At 35.1% G+C, this 17,576-nt stretch overlaps 2 protein-coding genes across 2 annotated transcripts; both read left to right on the top strand.

Annotated features, from left to right (window-relative positions):
- The first annotated feature begins 2,165 nt into the window (after positions 1–2,165).
- LOC130464275 (cyanidin 3-O-galactoside 2''-O-xylosyltransferase FGGT1-like) lies at positions 2,166–2,655 on the top strand. The gene has a single exon (XM_056833749.1). It carries the CDS (start codon positions 2,194–2,196, stop codon positions 2,653–2,655), a length of 462 nt encoding a protein of 153 aa, XP_056689727.1. The 5' UTR covers positions 2,166–2,193.
- On the top strand, positions 2,211–4,679 carry LOC130464274 (cyanidin 3-O-galactoside 2''-O-xylosyltransferase FGGT1-like). The gene is made up of 2 exons (XM_056833748.1): positions 2,211–3,092; positions 3,962–4,679. Exons 1-2 carry the CDS (start codon positions 2,723–2,725, stop codon positions 4,450–4,452), a joined length of 861 nt encoding a protein of 286 aa, XP_056689726.1. The 5' UTR covers positions 2,211–2,722; the 3' UTR covers positions 4,453–4,679.
- The last annotated feature ends 12,897 nt before the right edge of the window (positions 4,680–17,576 follow it).

The raw sequence follows: 17,576 nt of genomic DNA on the forward strand, positions 1-17,576 counted from the left end.
ATTTTTAGTAACTTTTCTACCACACCGTCTAATTAAACAATATATATAATTTACCCTATGACTCACCACCACATTAAACAATTATTTTCATAAACTCCGACCCCCCACCCCCTCTATATTTTAATGGTTTACTTGATTAAAATATTTAACTTAACCCCACTTGTTTTATTATTTTATTTCATTCAACTATTTTTTCTTAATAACCGTGTTGGTTTATATGTTACTCCTATTTAAATAAGGGGAGTATATCAGATGTTCGAACCGAGAATGGGACCGGGTTGAACCGAACATCTAACACTAGGTAGCAATTATTTTTACAGAGTATTTGCTAAATTTAGATACGGATTCAAAATCCGTCCCTAAATTTTAGAGTCGGATTCGAAAATTTGTCTCTAAATATTAGATACGGATTTTATGAAATCGGTCCCTAAATTGAATTAGCGACAAGGTTTTTAATAACGGATGTAATCCGTCCCTAAACACATATAACGACGGATTTGACTAATTTAAAGATGAATTTGGTCCATCGCTATATAAGATTTTTTTTTTTTTTAGTGTTTATCCATAGCACATGTGTTTTTACAAAACCTTTGTGTGTCATGCGTACAATAAAATTATTTCCCCCATCTTTTATATTAGGGTAATTTTTTAACCACCTTTGTTGCCAATAAAATTATCCTGTTTAGCTTATCTTCGTTTAATAAGAAATTATTTGTAAGGAGAGTGTATATTATCTAGGTTGCACGGACATCAGGAAACAAATACGAAAACGAGAATACGGGAAAACAAAGTTTGTATCAAATTCTTATTTATAAGTATGGTGTACGATAAATATTGATCACCGGAGTAAAAGTTAATTTAAAATGCATAAAAGTTACGTAGTACATCTATATATGTAAAAGTTAATTACTTTTTAATGATAATTTTTTTCATTTGAATAAAAATTATTTCTTCAAAATCACTAATAATGTATAAATTAATAATTTTACCCTTAAAATGTTTATCTATCAACTTTTTATTTTTATAATATAAAAGTTACAAAAAAATAGGTTAAAGTTACAAAAAAAAACTGCATAAAAGTTATCTTGGTGTACAATAAATTTATTGTACATCTCGTGCGCACAATACCTTTTGATCAATGTATCATAGGAATATAGGATAATAGGCTTGGTTGTCCGGGTGTGGGAGTGCTCGAGTGTCGGAATGTCTGACACGTTTTTGAAACGATTGGTGTTGTACTCCCTCCGTCTCTTTTTGTTTTTTACGTTTTACTTTTTGGATATTTCAAAATGTTCTTTACATTTCCTTTTATATTATCACATAAATAACTTAGTATTCAATCAAATTTTGTGTCCAATTATTATTTTAACCAATTAAATTCATTGGGTCATTTAATCTCCCACACTTTTCCATTGGGACATTAAATTTTTCTCATTTCCCAAAATCAGAATTTTGATAAAAGTGAAAACATTATAAATAAACGTAATTTATTTTAAATAAAAAAATTGAGGATTCTCGATGCAAATTAATTATTCGTTAAAACACGTGAAAAATAGCAAACGTAAAACACAAAAAGAGACGGAGAGAGTATTTATAAAGTGTCCCTGCATCCTAGTTTTTTATTATTCTATTATTACGTCACCTATATATGTTCTCAACATAACTAACTTAATCAGCGAATACTATAGCTAGTGCGCCTTAATAATTTTCGGGGCAACTTTACACCAGCTAGCCTTTGATGTAATAATGCCAATATGCCATATTGCCATACGTACCCTTGAAGGTGAAGGGGGAGAAGACTACAAATAATATGAATATGAAGTATATGACCGGCCTGTTTATTCATTTTGAAATCTTGAAGCTTTAAGATTACGAATCCCTTAGACGTCGGGAATTGAATGCTCTACAGATGTGAGCTAGCTGTTTAATTCAATGAAATAATATCGTGTGTGAGTTGTTCTGAACTAGTGCTCCAAACATGCTCAAATTAAATTTACATCGTGACTGCAACATTTGGTTTTTCTTAATTATATTTGTGGTGTATACCTCACCTAGTTTTATTCGTTGTTCAATTAGCAAATTTGCCTATAAAAAGAACAGACATCGAACAATATGTAGTACTTGTGTACGTAACAAAATAACAATAACAAATTAACATCGGAGTACTTGGTACGTACGTAAGAAATTAAAAGTATGGTTGAGAAAGATGAGAAGACATTGCATGTAGCAATGTACTCATGGTTTGCTCTTGGACACCTTACATCATTCCTACAATTAGCCAATAAACTAGCTGAGAGAGGTCACAAAATATCTTTCTTCCTCCCTACTAAAACCCAATCCAAACTAACCCCTCACAATCACCACCCCCATCTTATCACCTTCATTCCGATCAAGGTTCCTGCTGTTATTGGTCTACCGTGTGGGGCCGAGACAGCTGCTAACGTACCCTATGAGGACAGGTCTATGATCATGTCAGCTATGGACTTGACCAAAGATACCATTGACTCCTTGCTTTCTCAACTCAAACCTGATTTAGTCTTCTTTGACTTTACCGAGTGGCTACCCGCCCTGGCCCGTAAACACGGGGCTAAGTCTGTTTACTATATATGCAACAGTACTCGCAGTTGGTGGGGCTTATTTACTGCCCCGAGCTAGGGCATCGAGTCAACCAGGAAGCAAAGACTTGACTCGGTCACCACCTGGGTTTCCGTCCTCCAAGTCAATGATCACATTGCGAGACTATGAGGCTCGCGATGTTGAGTATGCTTTAACCCAAATGGAATTTGGAGGAAAAGGAAACACAGTACTAAAAAGGAATGCCGTTTCTTTAGAAGCATGTGATGCCATTGCAGTCAAGAGTTGTAGAGAGATGGAGGGGGTTTACATTGATTTCATTCACACGGTGTATAAAAAGCCCGTGCTATTGGCCGGGCCAGTCAAGCCCGAACCACCAGCAGCTAAGTTGGATGATCATTTAGTTCGATGGTTGGGAGGTTTTCACAAGGCTGCTGTTATCTATTGTGCACTTGGGAGTGAATGCTTTCTCAGTATTCACCGCTTTCAAGAGCTGCTTCTTGGTCTTGAACTCACAGGTAAACACATTATGTACTTACTTCTCTTCTTTGCGCCCATTACGCCATCGGCTGAATCTGAAAATGGTAAGATAGTTAAATGGAAATAGGTGTATATATGACCCTGTTCTTTAGAGCTGAATTGAACTGAACTGAACTTAACTTAACAGAATATTACTAAAATAAATAATAAGTAATAATTAATAAGTAGAAAGTAATAAATAATAAAGTAATAAAAAATAATTAAACATTAATAATTACTCCGTAATAATCTGTAGTTAATTACAAAATAATAATAATAAATGTTAATTAATAACTAAATAATAAATAATTAATAAGTAAATAGTAAATAATAAATAATTAAATAATTAATAATTAATAATCCATAATTAATTACTAAAAGTAATAATAAATGATATATAATAAGTTATAGTAATTCATAATAAATAATTAGTTATACATAATTATAATATACATATAAATATAAATAATAAGTAATATAATAATAATAATAATAAATATTAAATATTAAATATTATTATTATTATTATTATTATTTCTTATTATTATTATTATTATTATTAAGTTGAATTGAATTGAATTGAATTAAACTGAATGCTCCTGAACTGAACTGGGGGATTCGAATATGATATCTATAGTAAAATCAACTACAAAATTTAAGGTTTAACGTTCATAATCCAGCAAAAATAGTATCTTACAACATAAAATGGGTTTCTAATAAGGCAAAGACTACTCTTGTTTAATTGCTTAATGTACTACGTACGTACGTAGTTGTTGAGTATAAAGTATAAAGTGATGAAAGTTAATTAAAAAGCAAGTAATGGTCATGTAGAGTTTAATAATTGATCATACATATTGGAAAAATACAGGCATGCCATTTTTTGCCGCCCTGAAACCACCGAGTGGTTACGAAACAATCGAGTCTGCTTTACCACAAGGATTTAAAGAGAGAACAAAGGGAAGAGGAGTTGTTGATGGGGGTTGGGTGCAGCAACAACTAGTCCTACAACATCCATCAGTTGGATGCTTTGTGACTCATTGCGGCGCCGGGTCCATATCGGAAGCTATGGTCAATGATTGTCAATTGATATTATCACCTCAGGTTACCGATCAATTCATTAATGCCAGGATGATGAGTTTGGACTTGAAAGTTGGGATTCAAGTTGAGAAAGGAGAGGATGGTTTTGTCTCCAAACATGGAATTTGTAAGGCAATTAAGGAGATGATGGACCCCAACAGTCAAGTGGGAACGGAAACAAGAAACAACCGTGCGAAATGGAGAGAATTCTTATTGACAAAAGGGCTTGAAGAGGCTTACATAAGTGGCTTTATTGAGGATCTACGAAGTTTGGTTGGATGAATTTGTAATTTTGAGAGGAAAATGAACAAAATCAACAACAGGGGAATCACAAACACCATAGTGTGTTTTCAAGTAGATTGATAAAAATTTATTTATTATTCAGAGAATTCAAGCTAGGTCTATGTAACTTAATATACTAGTAGTTAATTAAACCTAGAAAAGTTCCTCTTAAAAATACCATTTTTTTTCAAGTATTGACTATGCAGTATAGTCGTACAAATCTTTCGTTTATAACACCTACTTCATCCGTTTCAGAATACACGTAATACTTGTCTTTCTCGGCCATCCTTAATACTTGAAACACTTCTACTTGTGTGCAACCATAATTAGAAAAGAAGATACCCCTCAAACATTCCCCTCGTACCAACACAAATTGTTAAAATAGGAGAGAATGTGTTTTCTGTATGTGAATGTTGCTGCAAATACACGTGCATATGTACTTAGGTTTATGCTAACCTAGTTTGAGACAGAAGCTAAATACACAAGATAAACGAGCCTAAGCCACAAAGTGAGATAGAAAGCCGTGGGCTTCACCCACGTGTAAACCGTGCCCCAATAACCCCCCTCAAGTTGGAGTGTGTAAATCTTTAACACCCAACTTGGACAAGAGAAATGAGAATTGAGAGCCACCCAATGCTTTGGTGAAAATATCCGCAAGTTGGTGTGTTGTACGGGCAGGCTAAATCGCACTCCTATCAAAGATAAACCTACCATTCACCAACTAAGAATATAGCAAGGGAAGTAGGAATCGCATCCACAGGGAAACATTGTTCTTTCTATTGTTGATCTGCGGGTCTATACTATTAGTAACAGGAAAATGGGTTTGGATTGATTAATTAAACTACAACGATAACTCAATCAATGAGAAAATCAATAATAAAAGGCCCAGGGCATAGGTTAATCAATGAAAAATAATTTGGGATGAAACACAACAATTAACCACCAATGAAATGATTGATCAGACTAACATGCTCGCTTGAATCGATATTAATCATAGAATTAGCAATAACAGGCTCTCGCAATTTATTAAAACTAATTCCACCTAATGAAGCTAGGCTTAGCATCAAGTTGCATCTCTCGATTATTAACTCAATACCGCGCAACTATAACAATCAAACCTGCGCAAATCTAATTGCATAGAAATATAACCAATCAATAGGAAATCAATCAATAACATCAACCATCAACAATAATAAATCATCCTTTCATATTAATTCATGGATTCCCAAAATCCTAGATTTAAACTACTCACACATGCTAAACATAAATAAAACAATTAATATTAATGAAAACATAAATAATCTAAAATAATTAGACAAGGAATAAATCAATACCGGAAATATGAACGACGAATTGAACGAAAGCTTCGAACTTTAACCGAAACAATAAAATGTATTTGGGACAATTTTGAGAGTATAAATATGAAAACTAAGTAAAGCTGAAAAGTGTTGAATAATAATATATTAATAGATGTCCACTAATAAAAACTCAAGTTAGTATTTATAGCTTCCCCTAAAAACGTAAGGAGAAAACCAAATAAAATAAGGGAAAGCACCGAAAACCGGTCGGGTCCCGAAAACCTACCGATTTTCGGCACATATGCCTGCTCCGGATTTCGTTGTCTTCAAAACCGATGCCTCCGGATTTCAAAATCCGGACGAACGCGAGTGCAAGTAGCATATCTCCATGTTCCGAAAACCGGTCGATTTTGGGAAACCGAGGCCGCCGGTTTTCGGTGCAATGAAGTTTTTTCCACGAGCTTTGAAGCCTTCGACCCCAGCCTAACTTCTTTGGGCTTAATTTGCCCTTTTGTTCCCCTTGAAGTTGGCTCAAATATCCCGTACTTGCTCGGGGTGTGCGTAGTCGTCCAGGAACAATAGAAATGGGTCTAAAAAGACCAACTATCATCAAATGGCAGTCTTGCAACTAATTAAATTTCATAACACACTTTAGCACAAAAATTGGCTCCGAAGAACTCAAATGAGAAAAAAAGTGCCCTTGGGACGGGGTTAAAAACTATATAAAATACGCATATATCAAACTCCCCCAAGCTGAACCTTTGCTTGTCCCTAAGCAAAGAGCATCAATGAGACTCAGATAATCAACTCACCCCGAATACACTTAAAATGATATACGACGAGTCAAGGATTAAATCAAGGCAAGCAAACTTCATGATTGAATTATCTATTCTTTATGTCCACGTTTCGACCTGTACAAAGTTCACACAAGGCTCACAAATCATACGCATATAATCAGGATCGGGTCTCACCATATGAGTCACTCCTCAGGTTATGTGGCGGGTAAATCGGACCAAATGCGGCTCGTTCACTCACCTTCCCTTTAAGAACATGTATACTATCAAGTGAGTAGTAGCCCCTTCCAACTCACAACACTGGTGTGTCTGAAGGTTCTCCTAAACACTCAACCTACGCCGGAGTCGACTCGAAATGCACATATACTCTTTGGCCCTTGATAAACGACTACTTTCAACCTATTTTTGCACACACATTGCACGATGATAAAAAAAAAATGTCTTTATATAAGCTTGTAATGTTGGTCGGGTGAAAATGAGGGGTAAGGAGTATTTTGGACATGTGAGAGTGTAAAGTTTAACTTGGGGAGCAAAAATATAACCAATAAAACCAATTCCAATAATCCCCACAACATTATGCACTCAACTATTTCCAACCTCCAAAGAATAAAAGAAGAAGTACTAACAAATATGAAATAATAGTTCACTTTCACTATTTCCTTGCCTTTTCTAACTACAAACTTAAACAACGTATTTTTTTTTTCTTTTTTTTTCTTTTTTTCTTTTTTTTTTTTTCTTTTTTTAAATATCGAAAAAAATGAAACAATTGAATATGTACAAACTAAAAACCCGTAACCACAAGCTTTAGGTGCCACTTAGTAATTACACCTCTTTCGAATTCACTTTCCATAAAACACAGGTGCACAACCTTGAATATCATAGGCTTATAAAGCCAATCACCCCAACAAAGAGAACAAAAACTAACATATGATAGATCCTCCAAGATATACTTGGGATAAGTAACCAACGGGGCTAATAAGGGTTATTTTGTGGAGTTAAACAACAGAACGGTCAAGGTTAGGCATGGGAAAGAAAAAGTAGGAACAAATGTATCTATGATCGTATGGAGGCTTCCTAAATAATGGTCTTTCATCATGCGTAAAGTGAAAGTGTGTTAAGCATACTAACAATTGAGAATCAAAGACTCAGATCAATGCAACACCAGGAATTAAGCACTCAACAAGAATTTGGGCTCAATTCCTCACAACTAACCACAATCCAGCAATATGCATACAATGAGTGGGACAAAGTTGACCTTCAACAAGAGTCAATGCAACCATAATTCATATAAAAAACAACCAATCCATAATGCTCACTTGTCTTATCACCTTGAAACATCAAAATTTATGGAACCAGAGGAGCACAGAGAATTGATTGTCTCAATCTCATCAATAGAAACGTATGTTTTTTTGAATTTTTTTCATTTTTTTGAAAGCAATAAATCTATACTAAAAAGCAATAAACACACCAAAGGAAACCAACACACCCAAAAAAACAAAATAGAATAGATAGGGAATGAGAGAAGTACGTCATACCTAGTATATACATGCGAATAGCAAACACCCCCCCCCCCCCCCAAGCTAAATCGGACAATGTCCTCATTGTCTTAAAAGGGTATGGAACCAACTCATTCTTCACCTTCACCAATGTCATGATCATCACCATCATCATTGTCACCATCATTATCACCACCCGCGCCACTACCTCCGGCACCAAAACTGTCTTGCCCACCCATATGAGTAGTAGGCATAAATGTATCGTGGGTGCTGGGAACACCATAACCGCCCGGCGGGTACTGGAACCATGAAGGGTGATCGCTAGATGCTCCCACGAACGTCTGACTGGCGTAATAATCATACATGGGAAATAAGGCTCAATGTTGCTCACTCTCAAAGCGATCAAACTGACTCTCAAACCTATCAAGCCGACTCTCAAACCTATTAGCTATCAAACTGAGAGGCGAGTTCTTGTTGGTTGAGCTCTAGTTTCCGGAAAAGTGACACCGACGGAAAAGTGAAGACTAAATTTGTAATCCCCCGTAATTTTATACATTTTATTTATATATTTTAACGTATATTTAATAACTAATTTATGAATTTTAGAAATAAATATATAAATAACGTATATTCATTTATTACATTTTTAATGTTTTTAATGATTTACGAAATCAAAAATAATTTTGAATTTTATGTTGAAAAGAATTTGAATTACGAAAACACATTGGAATTTGGAAAATAAGCCTAATCGATTTTGGATTCAAACGTAAAAGTTCAATTCTAATCCTAGCCCAATTAGATTCCTAGCCCATAAAATATCTAAGCCCCAACTAACCCCAAAAAGTTTACTCACTATTGTTTTCTCTCTCCTCTCAAACCCTCATGAAGTCTCACGTACTTTTGCTCTCTCCTTTCACGTGAAACTCTCAAAACACACAAACTCACAAACCCTCTCATCCCTCCTTCTCCAGCCGCCGCACCAACCGCCGTGACTGCTGCCGCGCCACCGTCGCCCTTCGACGTCCGGTACTCTCCTTCTCCTTCTCCTTCTCCTTCTCTTGTTCTTTATTTCTTTCTTTCTTTCTTCCTTTTTGTCTCCTTATTTCGGGTCCTCCTTTCTCACAGCCACCGTGCTGTCACTCGCAGCCGCCAAAGTCGCCGCACCACCGCCGGCGAGCCTCGCCCTTCCTTCTCCTCTCGTTCGTCTCCCCTCTCTTCGCCTATTGCTTGCTGTTGGGTCTTTCGCGAGCAACCAGCGCCGCTGCGACCCACCTGTGCCACCACCTTCGGTGCCCAGTCTCCGTGGCCGTGCCTCCTTGTCTGTTGCCGCCACCCTTGTCCGTCGGCCAGCACTTACCTCCCTCTTGATTTGGTTAATTCTTAAACCCTAAACTAATTAATGTTTTAATTACGTTTTATTAATATAATTCATGTTTTCCTTGAATTAAGTTATAGTTTTTATGGGTTAATGATGAATTTTAGATTTTATGTTTTTCACAATTAATAATTTTAATTTCAGATTATATAATTGAATTAAAATAAGGATTTTAATTATTAAAACATGAATTTTTAAGGTTTTAATAGTTTTAAAATCATGATAGAATGGTTTGAATTATTAAAGTTATTAGTTTTATGTTCTAAGCATGATAATTTGGTTTTCGGAAAGCTTTAAACGATTTCATATTGCTGAAAATTTAAAGTATGATGTTTGCGAAGAGTTTTCAACGAATTTCAATCAGTAATTTAATAATTATGATGTTAGGAAATCAAATATTCAAGTTTGGTTATTGGGGAAGGTTCTAAATATGTTTAGGATGTATTTAGAATGCTTTTTTATAGTTGTGAATGATTAGAAATTGATTGGGAATCCTTGTTGGTTGTTTTAGGCGGAGAATTCTCTTTAGGCGACTTTTGAAAGTGTTAAAGTGGCCTATTAGTTGTTTATGCAAGGTACGTACATACCTGTGTGCTTGGAATGTGTGCTAATTGTTGAAACCATGTTGAATTGTTGATGAACTTGGTTATGTTAATGTTGTTGATGAACTTAGTCAGGTTGAAATTGCATGTTTGATACTGTTGGATGAACATATTAAACCTTTATTGCATTTTGAGGATTATAACATGTTAGTATGGAAGATTGATGCAAACATGTTTGATTGGGAACACTAGATTATTTAGTATATAATTCAGATCAGTTAATTGTTGTTCCCTTTTTAGCTTTTCACTACTTTATGAGGGCGGAGGACCTTATTTAGTAAGTTGAAACCTTATACCCATATTCAGGGGTTGATCAGTATTAAAGAAAAGATTGGAGTTAATTGGAATGAGTCTTGTTTGATGCCTTTGTGATCACTTACTCAATTCCAAGATAAAAACAGTTATAAATAAATGTGAGTTGCATGCCTTATGTGATTGTTGAGTCATAACAGGGTGTCAATTTGTAAATCATGTAAAGTGAAACTGAGTAGCAATAGCTTTAGACTGTGCACGTCTAAAGTGACGGACAAATAGGAGTTGGGGTTCATGGTGGTAGCCCATGGCCTTTCATTCGGACCGGATTGATCACCGCGTCCTATTTTCAGTCAAACGTTCCTCGATATCGCAGGTCACTGAGGTTACGGAGTCGCGCCCGTACCTCGCCTAGCTAGAAAACTCGGTCCATTGCCTATTTCAATTAAAATAATATTATTGTTATAAAAGTCTAGTCCAGTCTAGCCTAGTCTAGTTAAGTATGGTCGTCAGATTATCATGCTTTGTCTGCCCTTAATTATGTTTAATAGTATCATGTTAGGATTATTATTGCTTTAGTATGTAGTACTCAGCTTTGCTGATTACGTGCTTTGTTTGTGTGTGTTGATCATGGCTATGCCTTATTGATCCTGTGATGACCCATCTTTGGTGAGCAGTCTCTAAGGATCAATAAGCGTTGCCCATCTACAGGTTTGAAGATGATGCATCATTGGGATCGGGATTAGAGAGCTTGTAGTTCATTTGATTTTCTAAGTTGGATTTGGTTTGTTTAAGTGGACTCTAAAACTTATTGAATTAGTAACATTAACTTTGTTTTTCGTTGATTGGTTTTTGGGATTTATTCTGAAAATGATTATTTATAAACCTACAGTTAATTTTATGCTTTCCGCTGCAAAATTCTGAATAAGCCGTTACGTTTTCACACGGGCGATAATGCCTTGATAATTCTCTACGTTTTATATTAAAATGTTCTTTTAGAAAAGAGAGAATTGTCGGGGTGTTACAAAGTGGTATCTAGAAGCTAAGGTTTTACTTAACAAATTTTTTAGGCGCCTAACTATCTAGTTATTTAAAATAAATTTCTTAAAAATCGAGCTTCTACGTATTATAGTGTTCAAAAATTGGTACTTTTTTTTTGGGGGGCCGATTTCCTTTTATCTTGTTTGAAAGTATATAATATTTCTTATTTAAGTTCGGAATTAACTTATTTATTCGAAACTTTTTGTTTATGTGAATTAAGTACGTTTTTCTTTATTTTCGAAATTAAATTAAATATATTCGAAAAAAATAAAATAAAAAAATCTTATTCCTTAAGTATATTTATTCGTTTAATATTTATTCGCTTAATAAATATGTATTCGTTTATTATTTATTCGTTTAATAAAAATTTCTTATTAATTATTCGTTTTAAAAAAAAAAAAATATTCTTTATTTTATTTATTCGTTTATTATTAATTCGTTTAATAAACTTTTTCTTACTAATCGTTCTTGTTTTATTCTTTAAATTCTTCAATGTTTGACCTATTATGATTTATTATGAGAGATGGGTAATATAGGAAAGGGCATATAGGATAGAATTATATGTGCATTAGTAGTTAATTGCTAACATAAGAAGTTAATTGCTATGTGCATGTGTTAAATGTTTAAGTGTTGCATGTAAATGTGCATAGAAATTGTTTGATTCCACCAAACTTATTGTTTTATTGAATTCTGATTATGCTTTGGTTGGGAAATCGTTAGTAAGATCTTAAGTTGTTTGTTTCATGAATAAAACGCTTCTTTCCAAGTACACCAACATAGGATCCTTTGAGAAGATCGACGAATACTGAGGATCTAGATTTCACTTCACAAATTTCCAAGGAAAGAACAGATAGACAAGATGCCTTAAACATTTGAAGTTGTAATAGTTAGTTTGTTCTTAAATGTTTTGGAGAATAAGTAGCAAAGCTACAACAGTTTAAAGTTAAAGCAATAAGAGTTTGAGTTATTCTTTATTCTTTTCAAGGATGTATTAAACCTTTATAGAATTAGCAATAAAAGTTAAAGTATTCGTTTCCAATGTGAGAATTCCATAATTCGCCAACAATAGTTTATGTTTATATCATAGAACTTTTATTTTATTTTGAGGACAAGTGTGTTGTTAATATTTAGGGATTGTTATACTCATTCTTTTGAGGAATAAAAGTTAGATCATTGATTATCCAAAGGACCAAGAGTTTATTTTGGGCACGCAAAGGGAATGTTTTCTTCTTTTTCTACCTTATTATTTGTGATGATTGAATTTGATCCTTGTTTCTTAGTTGAATGTCCGGTATGCGAATATCATTCATAAATGATTGTTTATGTATGTGAATTCTGGATGCTGGTGTGATATTACATTGCTAGGATAATGTTAAGTGAAGTTTCGAACGTAAAATAGAATATATTACTTACAGGTCGCGCTTTAGGATGGCCAACAATAATGACCTAGCTGCTGCTATTCGCCTCTTGGCGGAAAAACTAGCCCAGGAAAGAACTGAGCGCCCCGATTCTGCAGGGGGCATGTTTGAAAGGTTTGCGAAAGTTAAGCCACCATACTTCAAGGGGCAAGCAGACCCGACCTTCCTAGAACGCTGGATTAGGGAGTTTGAAAAACTATTTTGGGCGGTAAATTGTCCTGAAAATATGAAAGTAGGCCAAGCTGTCCTTTACCTAAAAGATGAGGCCGATCTATGGTGGAAAGAAAATAGAACTAAGCTAAGTGTTGTTGAAGGATTTAATTGGGACTCATTTGTTGTTGCATTGAGGGAAAAGTTTTATCCTCCTTTTATAACAAAACGAAAAGCGCAGGAATTCATAAACCTTGGGATGGGGAGTATGACCATCGCTGAATATTATAGCAAATTTATAGCGATGTCGAGGATCGCACCTGAAGTTGTAGCCACAGAAGAGATAAAGGCTCAGAGGTTTGAGCAAGGGTTGACCGATGAGTTCCAGTTGGGATTAGGTGGAGAAATCTTTACCTCTTTAGATAATGTGTATGAGAGAACCGTTCATATTTACGGTTTGCAGTCCATAAGGGACGCGAAAAATGTTGTTGGGGAGAAAAGAAAAGAGTTTAATGTCCAGGAAAACCAAGGGAATTTCAAGAGGAATATGAATGAGAATAGGAATGAAAATGGAAATGGAAATTTTCGAGGAGGAAACAGTCAGGGGCACAACAATAGGAGTAAATCCGAGAGAGTGTATCACTGCAAGAGGTGCAACAATAACCACCCTGGGAAGGACTGTAAAGGAAAATTGGTGAATTGCCACTATTGTCAGAAAAGGGGGCATAGAGAGTTTGAGTGCTTCATTAAGCACAGAAAGGAACAAAATAGTAATGGAGGTGGGAACCAAGAGAGGTTTAACCAGTCTGGAGATCAAAATTCAAAGCCTGGAGGGGCACAAAACAATCAAGAGAACTATAATAAGCCTGCAAATGATAACAACAACCAGGATAAGGCTCCGGGCAAACTATTCATGATGAGTAGAAATGAAGCTGAACGTTCTGCAGACGTAGTTCATGGTACCTTTTTTAATTAATTTTGTGCTAGTTAAACATTATTTGATTCGGTAGCAACTTATTCTTTCATTTTGTCATTTGTTATTAAAAGTCTGAAATTAGTAGATTTTGAATGTTTCATTTACCTGTTATTATGCCCACCGGGGTAACCATAAGGTGTATAAGATTATTTAAGAACTTGCCTTTGAAGACAAAAGATTGCGTTTTCCCTTCTGATTGGACAAAAGTTTAATTTTAGGGACCTAGATGTAATTCCAGGGATGGATTGACTATGTTTGTACAAGGTTAAGATAGACTGTGAAATTCAGAAAGTAAGTTTAAGGAACCCTATTAGAAAGGTTGACCTCATATCGACGTTCTGAGAAGTCCAATAACCCTTAGTTATTTTGGTAATGCAGGTGAGGAAATTTATGAATAAGGAGTGTGAGCTATTTCTCTGTAGTGTGCCAGTTGGGAGTAAATAAGTTGGAGTGAAGATCGAGGTTGTTCCCAGTGTGAATGAATTCATTGATGTGTTTCCGAGTGGAATTGCGAGTATGTCACCAGCTAGAGCATTTGAGTGCACTATAGAGTTAAATCTTGGAACGATTCCTATATCTGAAACACCGTATAGCATGACACCTCCTGAAATGAGCTAATTAGGACACAGTTGCAAGAGTTGTTTGGTCAAGGAATATATTAGGCCTAGTACATCACCGTGGGGAGATCCTGTGCTGTTTGTTAAGGGGAAAGATAAGAGTATGGAATCATGCATCGCTTTTAGGGAGATAAACACCATCAGGAACAAGTATCCTTTGCCTGGGATAGATGACATATTGGACCAATTGAATTGGGCGAGGGTGTTCTCAAAAATTGATTTAGGTTTAAAGTACCACCGATTGAGAGTAGCTGATAAGAATATACTTAAGACCTCATTAGGATTCGTATTGTCATAAAGGGTTTAGAGTAACGTCTTTTGGGTTACCCATTGCACCTGCATTAACTATGGATTTGATGAATAAGATTTTCTACGAATTCCGAATTAAGTTCGTTATTATGTTATTGATGATATCCCGATTTGTTCAAGGAATGAGAAAGAGCATGACAAACATTTGAGAATTAGTTGGAGACGCTTAGAAAGAATCTAGTTTTATATGGATGAAGTATACAAATCTTGAAGTCATATGTGTATAAGTGACACCGACGGAAAAGTGAAGAGGACTAAATTGATTGAAAACTACGTTACGTAAGGGAATAAATTTAAGAGAAGATTTGAGTGGTCCAGGATCGTTTGAAATCATTTGTTGTCTTGAAAAGATGGGGATGTATAATTGATGAAAGTGCTAAGAGTTAAGCCCAAGTGTTATACATCCATTAAAGGCGTAATGAGGTTCACTAGAAAGGGAAAGCTGAGTAGAAGGAATTTCTGTAGATCTTACTAAGAATCAAGATGTGAGTGAGTGACATACTCCAAATAAACGTGTCCAATATCTAAAGTTTTCTAGGCCTAGATACCATTATAGGAGGGTTGTGAGAGATTTCAGGAAAATAGCAAGACCAATGACCAATCTTGATGAAAAAGGAGTCAAAATTCGTTGAAGTGGAAATATCCAAAGTTATTCCCTGAGGTGAGTTACGAGGGCGTAACTCGTTTTCTTTAAGAGGGGTAGAATGCGATAGAAATTCGCGCTTTTTACCTATTTTTATGGTGTTTTTATGCATTTTATGCTTATTTTTAGCAACCTTTACATGATGATGCAAGTAAATAGATTCTCCGCATAAGAAAATGTGTTCTTGAGTATTACAAGTAACTCTTAGTTGGCAAAAGAGTGAACAAGAGTGGCACAAAGTACTTGTACAATAAGAATAAGTTGAAAAGTTTGGAAAGATATGTGAATTTTCGTGTCAAGTTTCGGGACGAAACTTCTTTTAAGAGGGGTAGATTGTAATCCCCCGTAATTTTATACATTTTATTTATATATTTTAACGTATATTTAATAACTAATTTATGAATTTTAGAAATAAATATATAAATAACGTATATTCATTTATTACATTTTTAATGTTTTTAATGATTTACGAAATCAAAAATAATTTTGAATTTTATGTTGAAAAGAATTTGAATTACGAAAACACATTGGAATTTGGAAAATAAGCCTAATCGATTTTGGATTCAAACGTAAAAGTTCAATTCTAATCCTAGCCCAATTAGATTCCTAGCCCATAAAATATCTAAGCCCCAACTAACCCCAAAAAGTTTACTCACTATTGTTTTCTCTCTCCTCTCAAACCCTCATGAAGTCTCACGTACTTTTGCTCTCTCCTTTCACGTGAAACTCTCAAAACACACAAACTCACAAACCCTCTCATCCCTCCTTCTCCAGCCGCCGCACCAACCGCCGTGACTGCTGCCGCGCCACCGTCGCCCTTCGACGTCCGGTACTCTCCTTCTCCTTCTCCTTCTCCTTCTCTTGTTCTTTATTTCTTTCTTTCTTTCTTCCTTTTTGTCTCCTTATTTCGGGTCCTCCTTTCTCACAGCCACCGTGCTGTCACTCGCAGCCGCCAAAGTCGCCGCACCACCGCCGGCGAGCCTCGCCCTTCCTTCTCCTCTCGTTCGTCTCCCCTCTCTTCGCCTATTGCTTGCTGTTGGGTCTTTCGCGAGCAACCAGCGCCGCTGCGACCCACCTGTGCCACCACCTTCGGTGCCCAGTCTCCGTGGCCGTGCCTCCTTGTCTGTTGCCGCCACCCTTGTCCGTCGGCCAGCACTTACCTCCCTCTTGATTTGGTTAATTCTTAAACCCTAAACTAATTAATGTTTTAATTACGTTTTATTAATATAATTCATGTTTTCCTTGAATTAAGTTATAGTTTTTATGGGTTAATGATGAATTTTAGATTTTATGTTTTTCACAATTAATAATTTTAATTTCAGATTATATAATTGAATTAAAATAAGGATTTTAATTATTAAAACATGAATTTTTAAGGTTTTAATAGTTTTAAAATCATGATAGAATGGTTTGAATTATTAAAGTTATTAGTTTTATGTTCTAAGCATGATAATTTGGTTTTCGGAAAGCTTTAAACGATTTCATATTGCTGAAAATTTAAAGTATGATGTTTGCGAAGAGTTTTCAACGAATTTCAATCAGTAATTTAATAATTATGATGTTAGGAAATCAAATATTCAAGTTTGGTTATTGGGGAAGGTTCTAAATATGTTTAGGATGTATTTAGAATGCTTTTTTATAGTTGTGAATGATTAGAAATTGATTGGGAATCCTTGTTGGTTGTTTTAGGCGGAGAATTCTCTTTAGGCGACTTTTGAAAGTGTTAAAGTGGCCTATTAGTTGTTTATGCAAGGTACGTACATACCTGTGTGCTTGGAATGTGTGCTAATTGTTGAAACCATGTTGAATTGTTGATGAACTTGGTTATGTTAATGTTGTTGATGAACTTAGTCAGTTTGAAATTGCATGTTTGATACTGTTGGATGAACATATTAAACCTTTATTGCATTTTGAGGATTATAACATGTTAGTATGGAAGATTGATGCAAACATGTTTGATTGGGAACACTAGATTATTTAGTATATAATTCAGATCAGTTAATTGTTGTTCCCTTTTTAGCTTTTCACTACTTTATGAGGGCGGAGGACCTTATTTAGTAAGTTGAAACCTTATACCCATATTCAGGGGTTGATCAGTATTAAAGAAAAGATTGGAGTTAATTGGAATGAGTCTTGTTTGATGCCTTTGTGAT

The sequence above is a fragment of the Spinacia oleracea genome, chromosome 6 (assembly GCF_020520425.1).
Source record: "Spinacia oleracea cultivar Varoflay chromosome 6, BTI_SOV_V1, whole genome shotgun sequence".
In the NCBI taxonomy this organism is placed as follows: domain Eukaryota; kingdom Viridiplantae; phylum Streptophyta; class Magnoliopsida; order Caryophyllales; family Amaranthaceae; genus Spinacia; species Spinacia oleracea.

Bases quoted from the DNA above. Each gene is read 5' to 3' on its own strand.
- LOC130464274 (XM_056833748.1), top strand. From the start codon at position 2,723: ATGATCACATTGCGAGACTATGAGGCTCGCGATGTTGAGTATGCTTTA. The intron at 3,093-3,961 runs GTAAACACATTA...GGAAAAATACAG, and splicing joins TCTTGGTCTTGAACTCACAG to GCATGCCATTTTTTGCCGCC.
- LOC130464275 (XM_056833749.1), top strand. From the start codon at position 2,194: ATGGTTGAGAAAGATGAGAAGACATTGCATGTAGCAATGTACTCATGG.